Below are 21,554 nucleotides of genomic sequence, written 5' to 3'. Positions count from 1 at the left end.
CATAGTCTGGGAGCCTCAGAGATCTTCTTCAGGTTCCAAGAGTCAAAACTAAACAAGGCAGATTTTCAATGTTTTTGTCAAACAAGCTCCCTAAAAATACATGCCTGAAAATGTTTAAATCTAGACTGAAAACATTATTTAGCAAAGTGTTTTAAAATGGGGACTATTGTATGTGTACGTTTTTTATTATTTTTTATTTCTGACTTTAAAATCTTATTGAGTTTTATTGATTTTTCTTATGTTTTATGAATTGATTTTTATTTCCTTTCATAATTTTGTATATTTTTGTTCACCACTTTGAATTACCGTGGGTATGAATTGTGCCAAGTGGTGTAAAGTACTTGAGCAAATGTACTTTACCGAAGTACTTCTTTTCTTGATACTTTTTTTTTACTTTTACTCAAGGATTATTGGAATCGGTGACTTGTAACTTGCAATAGAGTATTTTTTGAGTAAGCTATGTGTACTTTTACTTAACTATGGCTTTCAGATACTTTTTACAACTCTGAATTGTGCTTCATAAATAAACTTGGTTGATTTCTTTTTAGTTTTCTCAAACTTATGGGCGTACTTGAAAAGATGCTGTTGAGCAAAAAAAATAAGTAACGGAGCTTTCTGATTCAAATTCATTTAAAAACAGAAAAATATTTAATGTTATGAAGCTATATGGCAATTTAATGCTCTAATATGTGAAAATATTTTTTCTAAAATAAGATCCACAAATTATATTTTTTTTATTTCATATTTGTAGACGTTGTGATTTATTATCTTTTTTTTTATCAACAAATTATTTCAACAATACAGCATGAATATCTCAAAAATACAATTATTATTGATATAAATGGCTCAGAACAAAGCAGAAAATATTAACAAGATCTAAAAAAATAAGAAAAAATACCTAATAATATCACACAAGATTAAAGTATATAAGTATGTATATATGAACATATTTTTCTTAAAAGAGCAGGAATACTGTATGTGTTACTATATATCCTGCAGTTTTTCATACAGATAAATGTACAAATTAAAATCTGTTAAACATTTCAGAAACATGTTGTAAATATTCAAATAAGAACATTTCATCCTTCGTTTAAAGTATTTTTCCACAAGTATTTCATTTTTATAACCAACAAAAAGGGGTACTTTGAAAAAATGACATTTATGTATTTAAAATTTTGCAAATATTATTAAAGTATCAATTCCAATTTTTTTTGTGTGTGTTTGTAGGCAAACAGAATAATTTGGAAATTTAAAAGGGGCGATAAATTTACAATACAAAAAGAAGTACTGCAAATCAAACCAGAAAGTTTTGGATTTGAATTGTTGCTGCAAAAAGTGAAAAAAAAATGTGCACGTGTTTGTGTCAATCCTGAATTTAAATGTCATCTAAATAGTACAGATATTTAGCTAAAAAGTTTATATTGTGATCTCTAAACACGTGCATTTATTATTGGATTATGTTCCATTCTATAAACTCCGTATCAGTTTCCAGGTGTGAACTTTTTTTTCAAAAACTTTATTGAACATTCTTTCAATTTACAAATGTTCATTTTTTTAACAGTAGGTAACAGAAAACACTATAAGTACTTTCCAGGTGTGATTCGACCCACAAAAAAGAAAAGAAAAAAAAAAGGTGTGATTGTTCCCGGAACATCCGGGTCACTACATAATTAGTTGGGTGTGTGGAGGTGTCTCCTCCCCCCTCCCCTCTCTCTCTAATTGGTCCGCTCTGACAGCGTTGCTGGAGTTTCCTCAATTGAGCAGCGTGAAGTGAAACGCTCGGGACATTGGAGAGGAAAGAAAAAAAATAATCATAATATTTATATTTATTTAACAATAAGTGGGCTTTCGATCCGCGCTGCAGTCAGACAGCCCCGGTGGATCCGATGCTCCGGCTACACTCCGCTCGGCAGGTTTGCCCTGTGGTCGCTGGATTAAGTCATCGCTGCCTCTTTGCTCATCCTGGAGCCTGAAAGACTCATGTGGTTTCTGAACACGCCAGCGTTTCCGTGAAGCTGCACCACAGACCCTGTTTGGCGCAATGACTCGGATTTTCTGGGATTTTGTTCTACTTATCAGTGAGTAATCTTTTATGAATTAAAGTTAATAGATGAGGGGGAGACAAACTTATTTTTATTTTATTTTTTATATATGAAGTCTTCATTTGTTTGTGTTAAATTCTGATTTAACATTTTTTTCTGCTTTAATGAGTCAGGATTGCTCTTCTTTCTCCTCTTTAATTGTCATTTCAGTCCTGCTGCAATAATAGTACTTTAGTCTCATCCTTTTAGTGGCTCCTTGACCCTGTTAACTACTGTTTGGTACCAGGAATAGCCAGATCACATGGCCACAGCTCAGCCTTTTGTCCTAAAGATATATGCTGAAACTTTTGACTTTTTGTCCATCTTCACCTTTAATGTCCTTTAATTAGAGGGTTGCTTCTTAATTTTCTTTCCTGCAGGTTCTCTTTTGACTTTTGGAGCAGTGCTGAGCACCTCAGCGGTCATTGAAGCGAGCATTTCCACCCAGCCGAGGCTCACCGCTGCTCCAAACGCTGTCAGTGACGGGATTGCAGCTGCAACCGACATCCCTGCATCTAATAGTAAGTTTTCTATTGGGAAGGTTCGTTGCAGAGACAATCATCCCTTTTTTGCAAGTTATAAAGACCCACTCAGATTAAAATGTGGTGTTTTTATCATGTTTTTGTATCATTTTTTGACAATTTATGAAGAAAATTAATGTTAAAACTTTCATTTATGCATATTTATTTATTCAAATTGTTATGAAAGGACCAGACAAAAAAAATAAATAAATAAAACGTGTGTAAACAAAGGGATGATGGGAAGTGAGGACAGGCTTACGCCTCACCAACAATCCCACCCTGTCATTAAAAATAAAAATTTTTACCTTAAAAATGGAACAATCCTAATTGAAAGACCACTGGGAACACTTTTATAATAAATCAAATGCACGTTAAAGGGTCTATGTCAGGCAAAAATAACGTCCTTTGAGCTTTTAAGTTTATTATAATGTGGATTCCTCAAGAAAAACAACCCCAAACAGGTATTCTTCTCCATTCCTGCATCTCTGAGCAGTCCTCTAAAACCGTACTCTCTGAGCACCAGCCCCTTCAAATCCACAAGTCCTCACATTATGATGTCGCAAAGTGAGGAACAGCCCCTTCCAGGTAGAGTCTGCACTGGCAGCAATGATTTTATGATGTCATAAAATGGGCGGCACCCACAAGGAGTGAAAGGCGGAGCCTCAGAGATTGAAGCATCTTACTTTTAGGAAGGAAAAGAGTTTAAAAAATTGAAATTAATTTAAAAAATATATATATTTTGTGTGCCAAAGGTAATAAATTGACTGAAATTAATTAAATGTAGGACCAATTAACAAAAAAATCTGTAATTTGTTATTAGTTTTCATCAAATTAAAAATTTGAATTGACGGTTTACTCAACTCGAACTTTTAATTTGATAAAAGCTAATGTTTTATAGAGGTTTTGTTAATTGATCTAACATTTCCTTATTTTTTTCAGTGTATAGTTTACTCCAAAAGGCTGAAAAATAGCGTGATATTGGTCCTTTGATTTGGAGTCTTTGTTGAAAAATTGAAATCTTTAGCTGAACTTCTAGTCAAGTCTTGGATCTTAAATTATGTAGTTAATTTAATGGCAATTTGTGACAATAAATTGATCATTCTGACAGTGATGTTTTGGAGATTTAACTTAAAAATGAAATAAAAAAGTGAGCATTTTCCCCAAGTCTGTGATGTCTGGTCAGTTGTTTGTTTCATGTCTCCAGGTTCCCTCATATCAGTTGAATATAGTCAGATGAATTTAACAACGCATCTCTTCGTTTACACCAACACCACCTCCACTGCTCCTCCAAACTCCTCCACAAGCACCTCCTCCACTAACAGCAGCAGCGCCACAAGAAGACCGGATGGAGCCGTCAGCACCCGTCCCGTGAAGAGTGAGTTTCCGTGCACGAGGAGTCGTTCGGGGTGGTGGGGAGGTTGCATCTCAAATGAAAGGAGCCACTTGTTCTCACGATTCCCAGAATCCCCTGTCTTGCTTACACAGCAGGAGTTTAAGACATTGTTTTCCATTTAGCCGCAGTGCATTAACATTATGCAGACAGTGCGGCGCGCACGAATAATTGATCCTTTTAGAATGACTAAGCCCAGTGATTGTAAATCAAAAAATGACGACAAGTATCTTTCCCGTCTTCCAGCGCCGCGCTATCATCTGAAGGAACACCTCATTTCCTTAAAGGCTGGTTTCTGTGTCACCGTTCCTGCTGTCACGCCGCCAAAATGGCATGGAAAGAGAGAGGGCTTGGTAGGCAGATGCCTCAGGGAAGACAGAGGCCTTTCAGAGGCTGAAAGAAAGAGACAATGCATGTAGGCTGCAATCCAAAGGCCCATTTACCGTTGGAATGGAGTGTGTGATGAAGGCTGCAATGCTGCTCTCTGTCTGGAGGTTCGTCCTGAGCGTCAGACATGTTGTTCTGTGTTGGAGCAACACTCACATTTGTTTGAGTCACTGATACAGGCATTCGTGTCCATAGGAATCTCGCATGTTGTTGTCTTGGTTTTAATTACATCTCGTGTTTTGCTTGTCTGAAAGAAAACTGAGATTCATGCTAAAAAAATGCACCCAAGGACAGAGATTTGTCTTAAAGAACTGCAGGGATCTGCAGTTAAATGTGTGGATGGAGGAAGGATTATGTTTCCAGCATCTCAGTTGCATTCATTAAGTTTTTTTTCTGTAACTGTGCCTCCAGGGTGCAGTTAGAGATATGAACCGGCATACATACACATGAGGGGAAAAGGTGGTGTTGGTATGAATATCAGCTTTAGGGTTCAGAGTATGTTTGTTTCAGATCTCTGAAAGATTTATGCTTTTCATAAATGTCTCACAGGTATTTATACTTCCTGTTTTGGATTGCTCCATTTTTGCAGGGGTCCCAAACTTTATTTGTGAGGGCCACATAACTGTTTTCTTCTCCGATGTGGGGTCAGTTTGTAGAATGAGTGTAAAAATCACAGCCTAAACATTTATGTCTTTCCAAAGACACACATAGGGAAATTTTGAATTATTAATTTCTGTAGTCTTCACAAAAAAGAAAATACTAAAACATGTTTAAAAAAATAAAACAATAAATTATCCTCTTCCATCATAGTTCAGACTCCAGAAGGGTGGAATAAAAAGTCACGCTCTATGCGGGTCTAGATTGGCCAGATTGAGAAAATAAATAAATAAATAAATAAATAATGCATCTCTGATAGTGTTTAGAGGGTTGGGCCAAATGTAAAGCTGGGCCACATCCGGCCCGCGGGCCGTACTGTGGAGACCTCTGATGTATAGTAATAGACAAATGTAAAATACCTCAATTGCTTTGTTTCATTTTGAATCTTTGCCGGTTTTTAGTAAAAATATTATGATTCTTTTTCAAAATGTTTGATGGAGTTTTATTTAAAACGGTTTAAACCACCTAGATAATTCATCCTATACATCCATAGTGGTTACATTAAACATTGACATGACAGAATCAGTTGCTAGTAAATGTGGAAACATGGCATCCAGTGTGGAGAACGCAGTATTTATTTCTTTACTTCTTACTAATAGATTCCAAAAAAGAAGTCAATACTAGGGTTGGGTATCACCAATCATTTCCAGAATCAATTCAATTCACCAGAGCCTCCATCAACTCAATTCAGATTTTTCTTTCTTTCTTTTTTTTTTTTTTTACTTTAGATCCATTTAATCCGATTCAATTAAAATAAGTTGACATGGTTTATACTTTTAGACACATTTGTTTAGATTTAATAATCTAAATATTAATCTGATACAGTTCACATACTATAACATTTATTAGTGAAATTATAATTAGATTGTTTATACCATACAGTGTTGCATAGATAATTCTTCTGCTTCTCCTGGAGGGCGTTTCAGTTTGGCCACTAGGTGGCGATCACGCTATGGCGTTACACCTTATTCCAGAAGAAATATAAAGTATGAGCAAAAAACTCTTTTAGACCACAAATGGTTACTTTAAAATATATTTCCTTTAAAAAGTTTGGAAAGTCCATAACCTGTGAGTTTATAAAGATGTTCATTTAGTCAGTAATGAATGTTTAGGTCGACCAAGTGTTAGCATTAGCCGTCCTATGGGAAAGCCCATTATGCGTTAGCATCAAGCTAGCAGACTTTAGCATTATGTGTTAGATCGATCTCTATTTTTATGGATTGATTATTGATCTTTTATGCTTAGATCAATTCAGATCGATTTTATCAACCCAGCCCTAGTCAATACTACTGAAGCCACTCTGGTTGTGTTTTTCACAAAGCTCCTCGGTTGATCTTAACTTGTATTCCTGTGGTTCAGCCAGATCGATCTGTCTGAGGAAAGTTGTTAATCGAATCAAATGGACCTAAACCATTATAAAATTGCTTTAAAAAGTGAAATTAATTGATTAGATTGATATTGTAAATGACCATTTGGATTGAGACACAGTAAGTTTATTTTACTATAAAGTAAAAATGATCATCACAGCAGACAACACACATGTGATGCAGCAAAAAATGATCAACCATCACTCCAGTCCAACGTGTGGAAACACTTTAACTTTAGCACAAACGTGACCATACAGTGCAGTAGAATGTTCTAATAATTTGTATTATTTTGATATTGAAAAACAGTGGGTTGAATTTTATCAAACTAAAATGTGAATGTATTATTTATTTATTTATGATTATCTTAAATAAATACGAGGAATGTGGAGAACTTCACCTCCACTGTTCAGTAGCAGGTGTTGATCTGAGTCACACTGGTTGAAGTTTAGCTGAAGATATGGATTCATTTTCGGTCAATGAATTGGATTGTTGACTAGGAATTGTATTGTCAATTATGAACTAATGAATCAAATCCTTAAAATGAATCCTTACACCTCTTCATTTCAACAGAGTTTGTGGCGGCGGCGGTTCGATCTCACTTTGACGACTGTCCGGACTCCCATCAGCATTTCTGCTTTCATGGCACGTGCCGCTTCCTGATCCTGGAGGAAACGCCTGCTTGTGTGTAAGTTACTGGATTTTTACCTGTGAAATTCCAGCTTCTGTTTGGCTCCCACTTCAAGGAATTGGCACGCTCAGCATAGTGTTTGACTCCTCTTTCAAAACCGAAAGTGGCGAGCGTTGCCAAAGGTCATGCAAAACATTTTTACAAATATTTCTGTTTCACTTTTGTAAAATCCTCTGGTTTAAAAAAATAGTATTTTAAAAGTCACCAACAGTAAACATATTGGAAAAAAGCTTTTCATTTGTCTTTGGAGCTCTGCTGGACAGATCAGTTGAGTTTGTGACTTTCGCTTGGGAAATTGGGTTTGATCCCCGGGGGTGCACTGAGTCCTCGGTAAACCCAACTATGTAGCCACTAGGGAGTCCCTGTGTTTGTCTCCAGCCCCGATAAAATACAGGGTTGTATCAGAACGGACATCCATCTGCTAAACCAAATGTGTGAAGCTGAATTACCGTGGCGACCCCTGATGGGATGTGCTGAAAATGTATAAAAAAATATTTGGAGCTCTGGTGCCAAAAGTTCATTCTGGTTAAGAAAATGTGTATAAAGATGACACATTTCACATATGCAAACAATGATCTTATTTTTTATGATTACAACAAACTTACTGTGATTAAAAGTTCAGATGTTGTTGTGGTCATTTAAATCTTAAACTAGATCAGGGTCTGTAACCTGCGGCTCCAGGTCCACATGTGATTCTTTCATCTCTCCATGGTGGCTCCATGACCAAACGATAAAATAAGTCGCTAACTCCCTGCTAATGGCTGCCAAACCGAAACTACTTAAAGAAAACGAATAAACAAAGCCCCAAACTAAGACTACCAAGGCCCAACCCCAAACTAAAATAACAAAACCCAGCAGTGTAAGACTGCTGAGGACTGCTTTATTAAATTTATATTAGTTAAATTTATAAACTGATAGCTGAGGTACACAGATGATAAACTATGTAGGTTTTTACATCCCTGTTGACCTAAAGACATTTTGTTACCTCAACACTACCTCCAGAATGAACAGATTTTATACGCAAAGCAAAACTTTAGTAAAAAATTTTATCTTTTATGAGTTAAAAGCACATATTCTCAGTATTGGTTACTAGCTGCACTGAGATGATCATCTTTTATTTTGAAAATAAGTTATTTGAGCTTCTGTCTCACATAAAAAATCACATTTTGAGAGATGCTAGGTTCTTTTTATATTTTTAGTTTTTATTTCCTAAAGACTATGCTGCTCCTTCTAGGGTTTGAACAGTAGAAAACGAGCCCCAATGGCTCTTTTACTGTTACAGGTTGGCGACCCCTGAACTAGTGACACCATCAGGGTGGTTTCATCCAAAGAGGAATTTACCTCAATAAATTAAAAGTTTAATTCATTTTATGACTTATATCTGTAATTTAGTTCAAAGGGAGTCTTCCTTTATCATCAATGTTAATAATAATTTAAAAAAAGCTCACATTTGAGACAAACTGTGTTACTTTCAAATGTTTTTAAAGGTTTCTGGCTCAGAGGGCCAGACTGGGACTGCTGCAGAATTAGCAGTTGTTCAGAGGACCTTTACTGACCCGCTGCACAAAGAGGATAAGACAAACTGTCCCTGCAGAAAACGCTGGTAGTTGACAGATTGCTGTGTGAAAACACCACACATGCTTCAAAGACAACTGTATCCTGGAGAACTTTTTTAAATGTATTAATTCAAAACATTTGTAAAGATTAAAAAGTGCTGTACTGCTGTAGTGTGTTTTAGAGACACAACACAAAGAAAACATGGATCATATTCTTGTATCAAGCTTCTATTGAGTCATAGACAACATATGAGGGGCCTCATCTGAACTAAAATGAAAGTAAATTCCATTTTTTTCAAGAGTCTGGAGGAGCAAAGGAGAATCAAAAATCGTTTGCTTACATTTGCGTCAAGGTCTCTAAAGTCATTTTTGGTTTGGATCCATATCGTCTGCTGGTGTTGGTCCACTGAGCTGTGTCAGGTCCTGGCTCAGCCCAGAACACTACCGGAGAGTTTTAGAGCACTTCAGTCGTCCTTCTACAAACCGACTTTAGATGCTACTTTCGTTTTCCAACAGGTCTTAGCACTTGTTATACCATTGAAAGAGCCAATTCTTGCTGTTTGGACCATAGTGGATACTTTACTAGGAAACTATCCAGATCTAAAAGCTCATCATGATCTATTGGAAAGATCATGCAGTGTAGAAAATCAAACCGACCTCTGTAAAGTTATGTACAAACTGGGCATTAGATAAGGGTTCAAGAACGAGCTGAAAGGTGTTTAACCCATTGTGTTCACACTAGACATGCAGGGAGGGGCTTCTTCTTTTTCTTTGGTTGAATTCAAATTCCTCCCCCATCCCTACGACTTCTCCCTACCCTTACAGAGAATTACAGAAAAATATTTGGACGTCACGTCCACTCGATGACATCATCAGCAGTCGCCGATCATCTACGTTAGCGTGGAGCTGCTAGCGCTCGGAAATGCATAACATTGTCAGTTTTATAACTCTAAAAAGCTCATGCTACAAGAAAAAGTCATTGCTTACATTTAAATGTAAACTTCTGTGCTTCAGAGCACATCCACGTCACTCCTTCACTCGCCATGGAGATTGTTAGAACTTAAAAAAAATACTATTTTGGGAAAAATTTGCATTCAGCCTTTTTCTACTATTAACTAGCGCATGTCTGCCACCTACAGTTGGAAGAGGTTTGGTGCGAAATGTCAAAGCCGTGCAAATCTCGTAAATCCTACTCCAGGGTTTTTCTTTCACAGCTCTATTCTGATATATTTAAGACTTGATGACATATAATTCCAGCCGGACACAAATTGCAATTAATAATTTCTCCTCCACGATTAATTTTCAAACAGTTAGGAGTCTATGAATTAAAGGGACGCCTTCAATATATTGCTATCAAATCGAATTCCCTGATTGGTCAAAGTTCCACCGCGTTTAAAGGGTAACCAAACAGGGAAATTGGAGGCTGACTCCACCCACAGCTGAAATTTGAGAATCCAGTCAGAGGGGCGGGGCATGGTGGCAGGATTGTTATCATTAATGGAGCTGCAGATCACAACGTGGGACTTCTGAAACTTACATGGTTTGACCAATCAAAAAATTCAACTGTAATACCTCGATTCAACCTTTAGGGGGCAGCACACAGACCATTTTTGACTATATTTTCAAGAATTAAACTATTTTATTTTAATCTATACAAAATTTGGCAATGACCAACAGAAGGCACTTTTAAATCCCCATTTATAAAAGTCAACAGCCAAAAAAAAGTTAATTTAGAGATTGGTTACCCTTTAATCCTGTGTTTAGCTTGTATAGCCTGAGTAGAGTAATAAAAACTTGCTTAAACGTGAGATTCTTTTAACACGGAACCCAGAAATACGGGTTTACATAGACTTTCTATTGAAAGTGGCTGCTTGATTGAATGTTTTTGAGGCCGGCATGAACGTTGCTTAACTAAAATGAATCCACTTTAGTAAAAATCTCATTTATCTAAGATGTTCCTGTAAACGCACTAAGCAAGATCAAACATTCACAAACACTAGTTTGTTTCTGTGTGGTTCTTTTAGTGAATTTAAAATGACTGATGTGCAAAACCTTGATCAAGTTAAAGTTACAACTGCTCAGCCACCAAAGCCAAGTGGGCCCCATGTGGTTTAAAAGTGGGCAGATAATTTAGGCCCCAAATGAGTTTGTCTGCAGTTTCTGTGGGGGCCCCACCTGTGTTTACCCACATTGGGTTAAGTTGGAGCTCAGTGGGTTAGCTTGCTACAACGGAGCTCCTTAAATTGGAGCTCGCTATAGAGGAGCTCATTAGCTTGCTTCAGAGGAGATCGCTAGCATGCTAAAATGGAGCTTGCTAGCTCGATACAGCAGAGCTCGCTAAAGCGAAGCTTGGTACAGAAGAGCTCGCTAGCATCCTAAATCATAGCTTGCTAAAACGGAGCTCGCTACAGAAGAGTTCGCTGGCATGCTACAGCAGAGCTTGCTAGCTTGCCACAGAGGTGTTCTCCAGCATGCTAAAACGGAGCTCGCTACATCTATACTGCCGAGCTCCTTAAAGCGAAGCTTGCTACTGAAGAGCTCTCTAGCATGCTAAATCATAGCTTACTCAAACGGAGCTCACTAGCTCGCTACAGAGGAGCTCGCGAGAATGCTAAAACGGAGCTCGCTACATGAATACAGCGGAACTCCTTAAAGCGAAGCTTGCTACTGAAGAGCTGTCTAGCATGCTAAATCATAGCTTGGTAAAATGGAGCTCGCTAGCATGCTACAGCGGAGCTCGCTAGCTTGCCACAGAGGAGCTCTCTAGCATGCTAAAACGGAGCTCGCTAGCTCAATACAGCGGTGCTCACTAAAGCGAAGCTTGCTACGGAAGAGCTCGGTAGCATGCTAAAGCACAGCTTGCTAAAACGGAGCTCGCTACAGAAGAGCTTGCTAGCATGCTACATCGGAGCTCGCTAGCATACTACAGCATAGCTCATTAGCTCGATACAGCGGAGCTCGCTGAAGCGAAGCTTGCTACAGAAGAGCTCGCTAACATGCTACAAAGGAGCTCTCTAGGATGCTAAAACAGAGCTCGCTAGCTCACTTAAATGGATCTTGCTAGCTTGATACAGAGGATCTTGCTAGCTCGATACACACTACGTTGTCCCCCTGGTGGCTGGCTAGCGTAGCGACCCAACCCATTGAGTTCCCCCTTAGGTTATTGAGCGCAAACACAGGTGGGACCACCACAGTAACTTTGGACAAACCCAATTGGAGTCCACATTTTCTGCCCACTTTTAAACCATTTGGGGCCCACTTGGCCTTGCTGGCTCGGTGAAACCTGACAGTCCAGACTTGTACTTGGAGCTTTCACGTCTTTCTTTCCCCGCTGCAGGTGTCATCCAGGGTTTGTGGGGTTGAGGTGTGAGCATGCAGACCTGCTGGCTGTGGTAGCAACCAACCACAGGCAGCAGACCGTCGCCACGGTGCTGGTGCTGTGTGTGGTTGGCTGCGTTCTGATCATGGTGTTGTGTTCCCTCTTACAGTAAGTATCTGGAAACATTTCATACTGTCTTCCTTATTTACCAGCCAATGAATTGCAGTGGTTAGAGTTGTTTTTCTTTTTTTTTTCTTTAGCTGCTGGTGGAGGCAAGACTGTCGAAGGCATAACCATGCACATCACTATGTTGGAGAAAAGCACGGAACAGCTGGCTATCCATCAGAGAGCGGTACTTCTTATCTTGATATGATCAAATACTTTGGAGGTTAATATGAGGTCCAGCTTGGATGAATATTTCTGCTATTTTACTTAAATAAGTTATATAATTTGCCCTAAAATTTTAAATAATAATTGTTCTAAGATCAATTATAATTATTTAATTCATCTTTCCATTTAACCTCACATATTTAAAATACAATCTGTTAATATTTGAGGCATTTACCGACAAAACAAAGTTGGAGACACAGTGAATTTATTTTATATTTAAAAAATATCAATTTTATGACGGTTGCGTCAGTTTATTTTGCTTTATTTATCCATCACACCTTAAAAGTCAGACGTAGGTGAAGCTAGCGTCTGGTTGTTAGCCTCCACTTTGATGTTTAAGGGAAAAACTTTCTCATAAATTCAAACCACAAAGACTCAATCAAATTGAATTGAATTGAAGTTGCTGATTTGTGGAGACTTGTCAAAAGGACATTTGAGAGTTTTCCTACAGCAAGGCTGAGTAAGGTAAACATCCGTTCAGAAACTTGAGGACAGAAAATGTTCCTTTGTGCTGAAAAAAAAACCCCAATGAATGAGGATTTCTAAAATATGATCTTCTTTTTTGTCCTGAAAGATAATCACAGCCTGGATTGAGGGTTAAAAAGGCATTCTATGGGGGGAAAAAAGTCATGTAATGTGTTCTTTATGTATTTTTTCCAAAGAAACGACTTCTACAATTCAACAATTTTGCTTCATTGAATCTAAATCATCTGCATAAACAAATCTACTGATAGTTTTAGACTTCTTTTTTAAACAAGATGTCATGTTGTAGACAGAAACCAGAAATGCCAACCTGTCCCTGGCTTAAAAAAGGTTAAGGACCACTGCAATAGTGTTCATCACACGTGTCAAAGTCAAGGCCCGGGGGCCACATCCGGCCCCCTGGGTAATTATGTCCGGCCCTCCAGATCATTTTATTTTATTGTTATTTATGGCACGATGTTATCTTGCGCTCATTTCTAACTACTATAATTTTTACAAAATATATTTTTATGGAGAGTAAAATTTAGAAAGTTATTTAAATTGATGGAATAATATTCCCGCCTTTTCATTATTCATAATTATTTTAAAAAGTTACAGTTTTAAAGTTTTAAAATTGGCATTCCGCTGGCTTTTATGACTACTTTTAAAACTGAATTTTCAGGCTATTTTAGAGTTTAGCTCATATTCAGCTACATGCTAGCTGTTTTGGCTAATTTTGGCTTTTTGTCAATTTTTTAAGGATATTTTGAAGTTTAGCTAATATTTCAGCTGTTTTGGCATTTTGGCTTACCTATAGGTTTTCTTTTATTGTTTTGGTTTTTAGGCTAATTTGGCATTTAGCTAATATTTTAGCTGGCTAGCAGCTTCAGCATTTTTAGCTATTAGCTTTAGCATTTTTAGCTATTAGCTTTAGCATTTTTAGCTATCAGTTTCAGTGATTTCAGCTATCAGCACTAAAATCTTCAGCAGCCAAATTCACCTCACAGCATTCACAGTAGCATTATTGTATGTTATGCTATATATCTAGTTCACAATTATGTTAAAAAAATTACAGTTTTAAAAATGTAGTTTTAAAGTGTTCATTAAATGTTTATCCTGCTCGGCCCCTGACCTAAGGTGTGTTTTGGATTTTGGCCGCTTGTGCGATTGAGTTTGATTCTCCATCCTTACGTGTAATGTTTATGAATGTTTTTCTTCATCTTTCTGCACTCTTGTAAAACTTGGCTGTACTCATAATTAATTTTAGTGTTTAGTTTATTCGATTATTTATGAATGTTTGCATAAAATGGCTTTAAGAGCTTCATAAATCTACAGCACTAGTTTTTCGTTTCAGAGAAGTCTCTTTTCTGCATCTGAACTTTCGACTTTGCTGCTGTCTTTCAGTGGTTTGACGAGACATGTCGTTTGGACACATCCTGTGCGCATCATTGCATCTTTCCGATCTGTGTGGCCCACAAACCTTTTGGGATTGCATCCGCAGTGGCTCGACTGGCCAGAGGCGAGTCGGAGCCGTCTTCAGCGTGACTGAGGCTGGACTTCTGGATGTGGAAGGTGAGATGTTCCGCCATGTTCTCGCTACCACTGACTGGGACTTTTGGACTGCAACATTTTTTGGGGGGAGTGTGTACTTTGTTTTGTGGACAAGCACTCAGAACTGCAAGGGTTTGTTCGAACGTCTGGGAATGAAGATGCTGCCAAATCTTGCACGGGAAGAGCTTCCGGTTCGGGTGGCCTCCAGGACATGAACAAGGATCTACGAGGCCACCAATCGTCCTGCGCAGCTGCTGAGAAGCCGAGGCGTTTACTTTTGCTACGGGACAACTCATTTGTGAATATCAGATGACCACAATTTTCTAAATTTGTCTTTTTAACATCTTTGCACATTTTCCTTCAAACACTGAACACAATTACCTTTATTTTGGTTTGTTTTTTTAGAAATAATTTGGTGTGGGAAGCAGATGCTTTTTAGCGTCTGTTTTAAGGAGAATTTTTCACTCAACTGTAGTTAAAATGTAAAAGGGGGAAGAAAAATGTTGATTCCAGTGTTATTAGGGAAACTGAAGCATTTGTCAGTTTTGTTTTATAAACTTCCTGAGCTGTATTTAAAAGGAAAGTAACTTCAGAGGCTTTGGATTTGCACATTCTAGGTGGTCACCTTTTTTCCTTTTATTGAAGCACCTTTTAAACAAGTTTACTGGAAAACAAATTTGCTCGCTGTTCCTTTAGAAATTTTAAAAATCGTCACTTAACTGTATAAGTTGTCACTTGGAGGAAAGCATCCATGTATGCTTGACGCCAAACGCACTTGTTTGTAAATGCCTGAACGCGCACTGAGGTGAAGGGGTCACATCCACCTGAGCATGCATGCACGTAACTCCATTTTTAAAGCAACACGGAGCAGAAGGTTTCCTCTGCTTTGTATTTAAAATGTTCTTAAAGCGGCAAAGCCTCTGATTTCTTAAAAACTAATAATAATAGTGAAGGAACTTTGTGTCATTGGAAACTGACAGACATTTGGAATATACTCTTTGTGGTGTTGGGAGAAAAATTGTTTTCTCTGCCAAAAATATTTCTGCACTTGTCTCTGTTTACATGATCTGATATTTTTGTTTTTGCATATCCTGTGTGTTTGTTACAGCATTTATGTGTAAATATAAAAAGGAAAAAAAAAATCAGCATGTATGGAGTGTCAATTAAAAGCTGCCGGTCTTCTCATGCCTGCATGTGGTCAGATTTGATCATCTGGACAGCATCAGCTCTCAGTCTTTGCTTTACAATGAAAGATGAAAAATCTGCATTTTGTTGTGTGTGTCTCTGCTTATGCGTGCTCCGTGATTGCAGCTCCTTCTCCTTGAATTAGACTCTTTGTTTGTGGAATTGCTTTTTTTAGCCACTTTTTTTTTCTCCATTCGGGACAGAGTGCTTCCAGAGCCAAAGGAAATGTTTACTCCAGATTCCTATTTCATGCACAATCTCTGAGACATTTATTTTGTACTAGTGCTGCCACAAACTATTATTTTAATAATCGGCTAATCACTGATTATTTTTTCTGATTAGTCGACTGATTGGGTCATGCGCAAAGTGGATGTAAAGCACATATCTTAATGATCATTGGCGTTAAACTAACTAAAAATAAAGACAATTAAGATGATAGTTTATTAAACTTTTAATAAATCATGCAGCCTCTGTCCTTCATTAGTTTCTGGTATTAAAACGAGATTAAATCATCTCAAAAAATGAACTATTTTTACAAAAGATACAATTTTGATCTCATTGTTTCAAATGTAACTAGAAAAGTTGCATTACCTGCGATAATACTAGTGTGAATTAAAGTATTTGCATCAATTGCTAAAGGGATTTGGCGAAAATGCAAAAGCTATTTGCAAAACTGGGACTTTGTTAAAAAATACGGTACTAGGAAAGAGCGCTGAAGTTGGCCTAAGTCTCTGAAAAATGTGTTGTAAAATTGCTTAAAAATTCCTAATTTGCATTAAATAACTCCTATTTTGCAAAAATATTTAATGTGTTGCTTAAATATGAGCTAAACTCCGAATTAGCCTCAAAAACCTTAATAGATGCCTACAGCCAAAATAGCTAGCTTGTTGCTTAAATACTCGCTAAACTCCTAAAAAGCCTAAAATTCCTCGGTAAACTAAAATAGTAAAAAATGTTAGCCTGTTGCTAAAATAGAAGCTAAACTCTAAATTGTCCTATAAAACCTCAGTAGACAACAAATTAGTCAAAAGCGTTAGCATGTTGCTAAAATCTTAGCTAAACTCTAAATTAACTTAAAAAAAATCTCCAGTAGATAATACAATTAGCCAAAAAACGTTAGCATATTGCTGAAATATAAGCTAAACTATAAGTTAGCTTAAAAAAAATCTCCAGTAGATAATAAAATTAGCCAAAAAATGTTAGCATGTTGCTGAAATATAAGCTAAACTCTAAATTGTCCTATAAAACCTCAGTAGACAACAAATTAGTCAAAAGCGTTAGCATGTTGCTAAAATCTTAGCTAAACTCTAAATTAGCTTAAAAAAATCTCCAGCACATAACAAATTAACCAAAAAACGTTAGCATGTTGCTGAAATACTAGATAAACTTCAACTTAAATTTTTAAAAAATTACCCTTAAAAATTCAAAACATAACCCATGAATATTTTTAAAAGTTTGTTGCTTAAAGTTTTGAAATTTTATGTATTTTTCATTAATTTCCTATGGGGCATATTTTGCTCAATATTTCAAAAACTATAACATTTATGAATACCAAAATGTCAAGCAGTAATGTCTTGAACAAACTGAATGTTTTAATACCAAGATTGTTGAAATCGCTTAAAGTATGATTGAGTTTTTACGTGCCGAAAAACGTTTGAAAAGGAATCACTATAGTTTGAATATTTACTAAACATTTAAAAAATGCTTTTTTTGGTGCTGAACGCTCACAACTTTGTTCAACTTTACTACAATCTCCATGTAATATTAAGTAACAACTCATCGACTATTAAATTAGTCGTTGAGTAATCGTGGCTCTGTTTTGTATAAATAAGTCACGCGGTGGCATTCCTGACGCACGTCTCCTCCGTCTTGCTGTCTCCTAGAGGAGCTTCGTTTCGACATCCCGTTATGTCTGCAAGTGGATTTCTGCGGAGCCCTTTAGAGCCGTCTGGCTAAGCTGCTAAACAAGCTTTGAATTAAGCAGCTCTAGCATCTGTAAAGGCGCTCTAGATGCTCCGACGAACAAAGTTTGTGACATTTAAATCAAGATCCTAAAACCTGTCAACTGTAGGAGCCAATTTGTATTTTAATGATTGTTTTACCAAACAGATCTTTATTATTTTGAGCAGGTTACTAGTAAATGAAGAGTATTTAAGGTGGTATTAGGGTTAAGCAATCCTTCCCTGTTCTTACTGCCCAGTACTGAAACAAATCATTAGGTAAGATTTAAGCTGAGAGGCTTTGGTTAAAGGGTCAGTCCACCTACCTCCCAGTTAGAAATGTGATTTCACAGAGGTTAACCCGCACTGAGAGCACCAAGTTGAAGACGACCTCCACCAATCAGGATGCAATCTTGGAGATTTTCACCTCACCGTTTGCCTTCAATTATTTTCTTTGTTCTGCCCTCCAATAGAACTGTCAACAGACTTTATGCATGAAATATCCGCTTTTCTATCAGTGGATGTCACGATTTGTTTATGCAACTTCATCCAGTTTTAATAAAATAATAAAAGTAAACAAATCCAATTGAATTATTCTGAAATTTAGAAGTTAAAATAGCATCTGGTAAATGATAAATTAATCTGGGCTTGGATGTAAAAGTTCTAGTTTGTTATATTCTTAGGTTTAAGTAAAAAAATAAGAGATATAAATATATTCTAAATATTTTTATCATGTTTTAACCTTTACATTAAGCCACTTTTACAAGTTATTGAAGTGTGTGGAAGAAGATAATAAAAGATCCATCTATTTCCTACTGATTCTTCTTTGGGGTCACGTGGTTGCTGGAGCCAACCCACCTACGGTCGGGCAAAGGTGGGGTACAACCTAAACAGGTCGCCAGTCGACTCCAGGGTCACACACTCAAAACTAGGGGCAATTTAGAGTTTTCAATAAACCCGTTGAAGCATGTTTTGGACTCCGGGATGAAGCACCAACAGATGCTCGAGCAGAACACACCCGGATTTGAACCATCTTGTTGTGAGGCAAGAGTGAACCACCGCTCCACCATGTAGCCCGGCGGTAAAAGGCAAAAAGTAGATGCCTTTTAGGGTAAGTGTGACTTTTTTATAACATATATTCAGATAAGAGTTAAAAAAAAGGCTTGTAATTCCCATTTGCAACACTAGAGGGCTCCAATTTGGAACATCTAAGAATTTTCCTAAATTGAAATGAATGACTTGATCTGTAACTTTTGACTTTTTTAAAACAAACACCAAAAATTAGAAAACTATGATCTAAAAAACTGAATTTAAACATTTTTAATGCTTTCATTGAAAAATCTCATCCAACCAGCAGTTTACAGATACTTTAAAAGGTGCTGATGGAAAAACTTATTAGTTTATTTGGATTAACTTTGTTTCCTGTTTATTTACAGAACAAAGAAATACAAATGATAAAACTAAACACATACATTCATGCTTTGCCACTATTCAGTATGTTGCTGAAGTCGTGACGGCAGCTCCTCCAACGAGGCCAGCCGGTGCTCCCGAGGAACGGAAACCGCCTTCTGCATGCCGTCTCTGTCTAAAAGAAATCCCCGGATGCCCACGGACCGAGAGGCCAGGTAATCGTTGACATGATGGTCTCCGACGTGAGCCACGCTGTCAGCGGACGCTCCACATTTCTGCAGGGCCTGATGGAAAATGTCCGGGTCTGGCTTCGCCACGCCGGCTCCCTCTGACGTTACTAAAAAGCTGAAATGCGACAGCAGGCCGCAGCTTCGCAAAATAGCTTCAAGGCGGTTGTCGAAGTTGGAAACCACGGCCAGCTTCAACCCCAGAGAGGAACAGCTCTCCAGGGCTTTCCTCGTGTCTGGATAGACCTGAGAAGAAAGCAAATTTAACACAACATTCAAGGCGATTACAAAACAGAATTTAAGCCAAAAGAGACTTAAAATAAATTCTGAAAACCTTCTGATTTATCACAGTAAAATGTTCAAATGAGGCAACAATTTGGGGTCGAATGCCAGTTACCTCCCAGTTCTCTGCGCTGCAGAAGTTGTGATAAAGATTGTATGCGATGGTGTTCAACAGCTCTGGATCTGTGACCCTGCACTGGTACAGAGTGTCCTTTACCACTCCCATCCACCAAGCCTGTCCATCCAGGCCCTCAGAGACTCCATAGTTTGGATATCTGCTGGAATAATTTCGATGAACCTTCTGAAAAGCAGCGCCAACCTCCACCGGACTCAGCTTCACACCCACGTGTTCCGCTTCCTTGGCGTACTGCTCTCCCACAGACGTACGCACCTTCAGCAGGGTGTCCTTCACATCCCACAGCACCCAGCGCAGAGGGGCGCGCATTCTCCCTGCATGAACACGGGCAAAAATAGAGGATGTGGGAGCGAAACATGGGAAAGAATGCCGAAGAAAAGCCACTTTAACCACATTATCAACAAAAAAAAGTAATTTAGTTTCCCACAAAAAGAAATAAACCACTTAGAGGATCTGAGGGAACTTCAAATGTATCCAGAATAATTTAAAGTACTGAACAAGCAAAAAAAAGGTTAAATAAATGAGTCTGTTTGCTGCACAGTGTCAAGAAAACATCCCATAATCCTTTCTAAGTGGAAAAAAATAATGCCTTTTACTGAAAAATAAAATAATATACCAATTACTGATATTTAAAAGGCGAGACTAGCTGTTAAGTAGAAACAACCCCATTGAGAAAACATTTAATACAATCTGTAGTTTTTCAAAATGAACTCAATTCAAATAAAGATTTAAATTATTTTAGCACTTAATTCATTCTCACCTTTAATTAATTTATCCAATGAGTCTACTCATTTTAAAACTTATTAATAACTCCTTTTAAAAAGTCTAATTTTGATGTGATTTCATTTAAATTTGTGACATTGAGACACAGCAAAAGACTAAAATACACAAAAAAAATCTTCATGAAGTTTTTTATTTAGCTTTTAACATAATTTATCTTTTTACACCCTGAGCTTCAATAATTTTTTAAAGAGATGACATTAGTTATTGATTTTATTTACATACTGCTTGCGGTTGTGATTTGTAAATTTGTATGATGATCAATAAATTTATTTTAAAAAAAGCTACCCAGAATAAAAAAAAGTTTGTAAGTTTGAAATTATTGCTAATAATTTCCTGAATTGAAATTGAGTAGCTGTACAACGAATTTTTATTTTGAAAATAAAGCACATGTCGTTATTCAATTAAAAAAATACACCCTGGGCTCCTCTTTATTTATGTACTTTCTGTCAATCCCAGTCATTAAAAAATATTTCTGAACTTTCCTCCTAACAAAACCGTTTTCTTACTAGTTTTCACATTATTTCAGCACTTTTTAGAGGAACATATTTGATCTGTTGTTGGGTTATTTACGTCTTGGTTTCCAGAAAGATTAAATACCTGCTCCTCCTCCTACTTCAGCCAAAAAAACCCGACTTTGTTGTGTTTTTGTAATTTAACAGTAATTGTTAAGCCCTGCTAACTAAATAAATTCACGCATACCATCGATACCCTTTTCAACAGCTTTATTTAATATGTATTTGCATTGTATCCGAGTACTCGTACACTGTAAATATTATCCTTTAATATATTTATTCCTTTTTAAGTATATATCACAATTTTAAAAGTCTTTATTAGCGCCAAACCAATTACAAATGTGATCAAATTCACTTTACCAATGTCAAGTTCTCCTCCAGATTGTTAGCAGTTAGCTAGTTTCACTTCTTCCGGTTTCTTCCTGTTAAATTGATGTAGTTGGTAAACAATGTCTTAGTGAATTACCGCCATCTAGCGGCAGTAAAGAGTTTCAACTACAAAAAAAAAGACAGCAAAGGCGTGTATTTAGTTCAGGGTCTGCAACATGAGGCCTCATTTACTCCTTTTTGTGGCTCCTAAAATAAATGAATGATAAATAAAAAGTTTTAACTTTATAAAGTAACTTTAAACCAAAAAAGTAAGTGAGTAGTACAGTAAAAAAAGAAAACAAACTTAAACTTTATTCAATTAAAAAAAACAGTCCTAAGTC

The 21,554-nt window shown here is 37.0% G+C and overlaps 2 protein-coding genes across 2 annotated transcripts; one reads left to right on the top strand and one right to left on the bottom strand.

Annotated features, from left to right (window-relative positions):
- Positions 1–1,229: 1,229 nt before the first annotated feature.
- tgfa (transforming growth factor, alpha) lies at positions 1,230–15,636 on the top strand. The gene is made up of 7 exons (XM_024269783.2): positions 1,230–2,078; positions 2,462–2,602; positions 3,807–3,977; positions 6,974–7,088; positions 11,985–12,134; positions 12,227–12,318; positions 14,223–15,636. Exons 1-7 carry the CDS (start codon positions 2,042–2,044, stop codon positions 14,228–14,230), a joined length of 714 nt encoding a protein of 237 aa, XP_024125551.1. The 5' UTR covers positions 1,230–2,041; the 3' UTR covers positions 14,231–15,636.
- Positions 15,637–18,799: 3,163 nt separating this feature from the next.
- On the bottom strand, positions 18,800–21,321 carry hdhd3 (haloacid dehalogenase-like hydrolase domain containing 3). The gene is made up of 3 exons (XM_024269076.2): positions 21,205–21,321; positions 19,529–19,863; positions 18,800–19,377 (listed from the first exon to the last, which is right to left on the bottom strand). The coding sequence occupies exons 2-3, from the start codon at positions 19,856–19,858 to the stop codon at positions 18,982–18,984; spliced, it is 726 nt and encodes a 241-aa protein (XP_024124844.1). The 5' UTR covers positions 19,859–19,863; positions 21,205–21,321; the 3' UTR covers positions 18,800–18,981.
- Between the last annotated feature and the right edge of the window lie 233 nt (positions 21,322–21,554).

Source organism: Oryzias melastigma, linkage group LG5 (assembly GCF_002922805.2).
Source record: "Oryzias melastigma strain HK-1 linkage group LG5, ASM292280v2, whole genome shotgun sequence".
Lineage (NCBI taxonomy): Eukaryota > Metazoa > Chordata > Actinopteri > Beloniformes > Adrianichthyidae > Oryzias > Oryzias melastigma.
The sequence above is the reverse complement of the archived record's forward strand: the minus strand, read 5'-3'. Positions and strand labels throughout refer to the sequence as shown.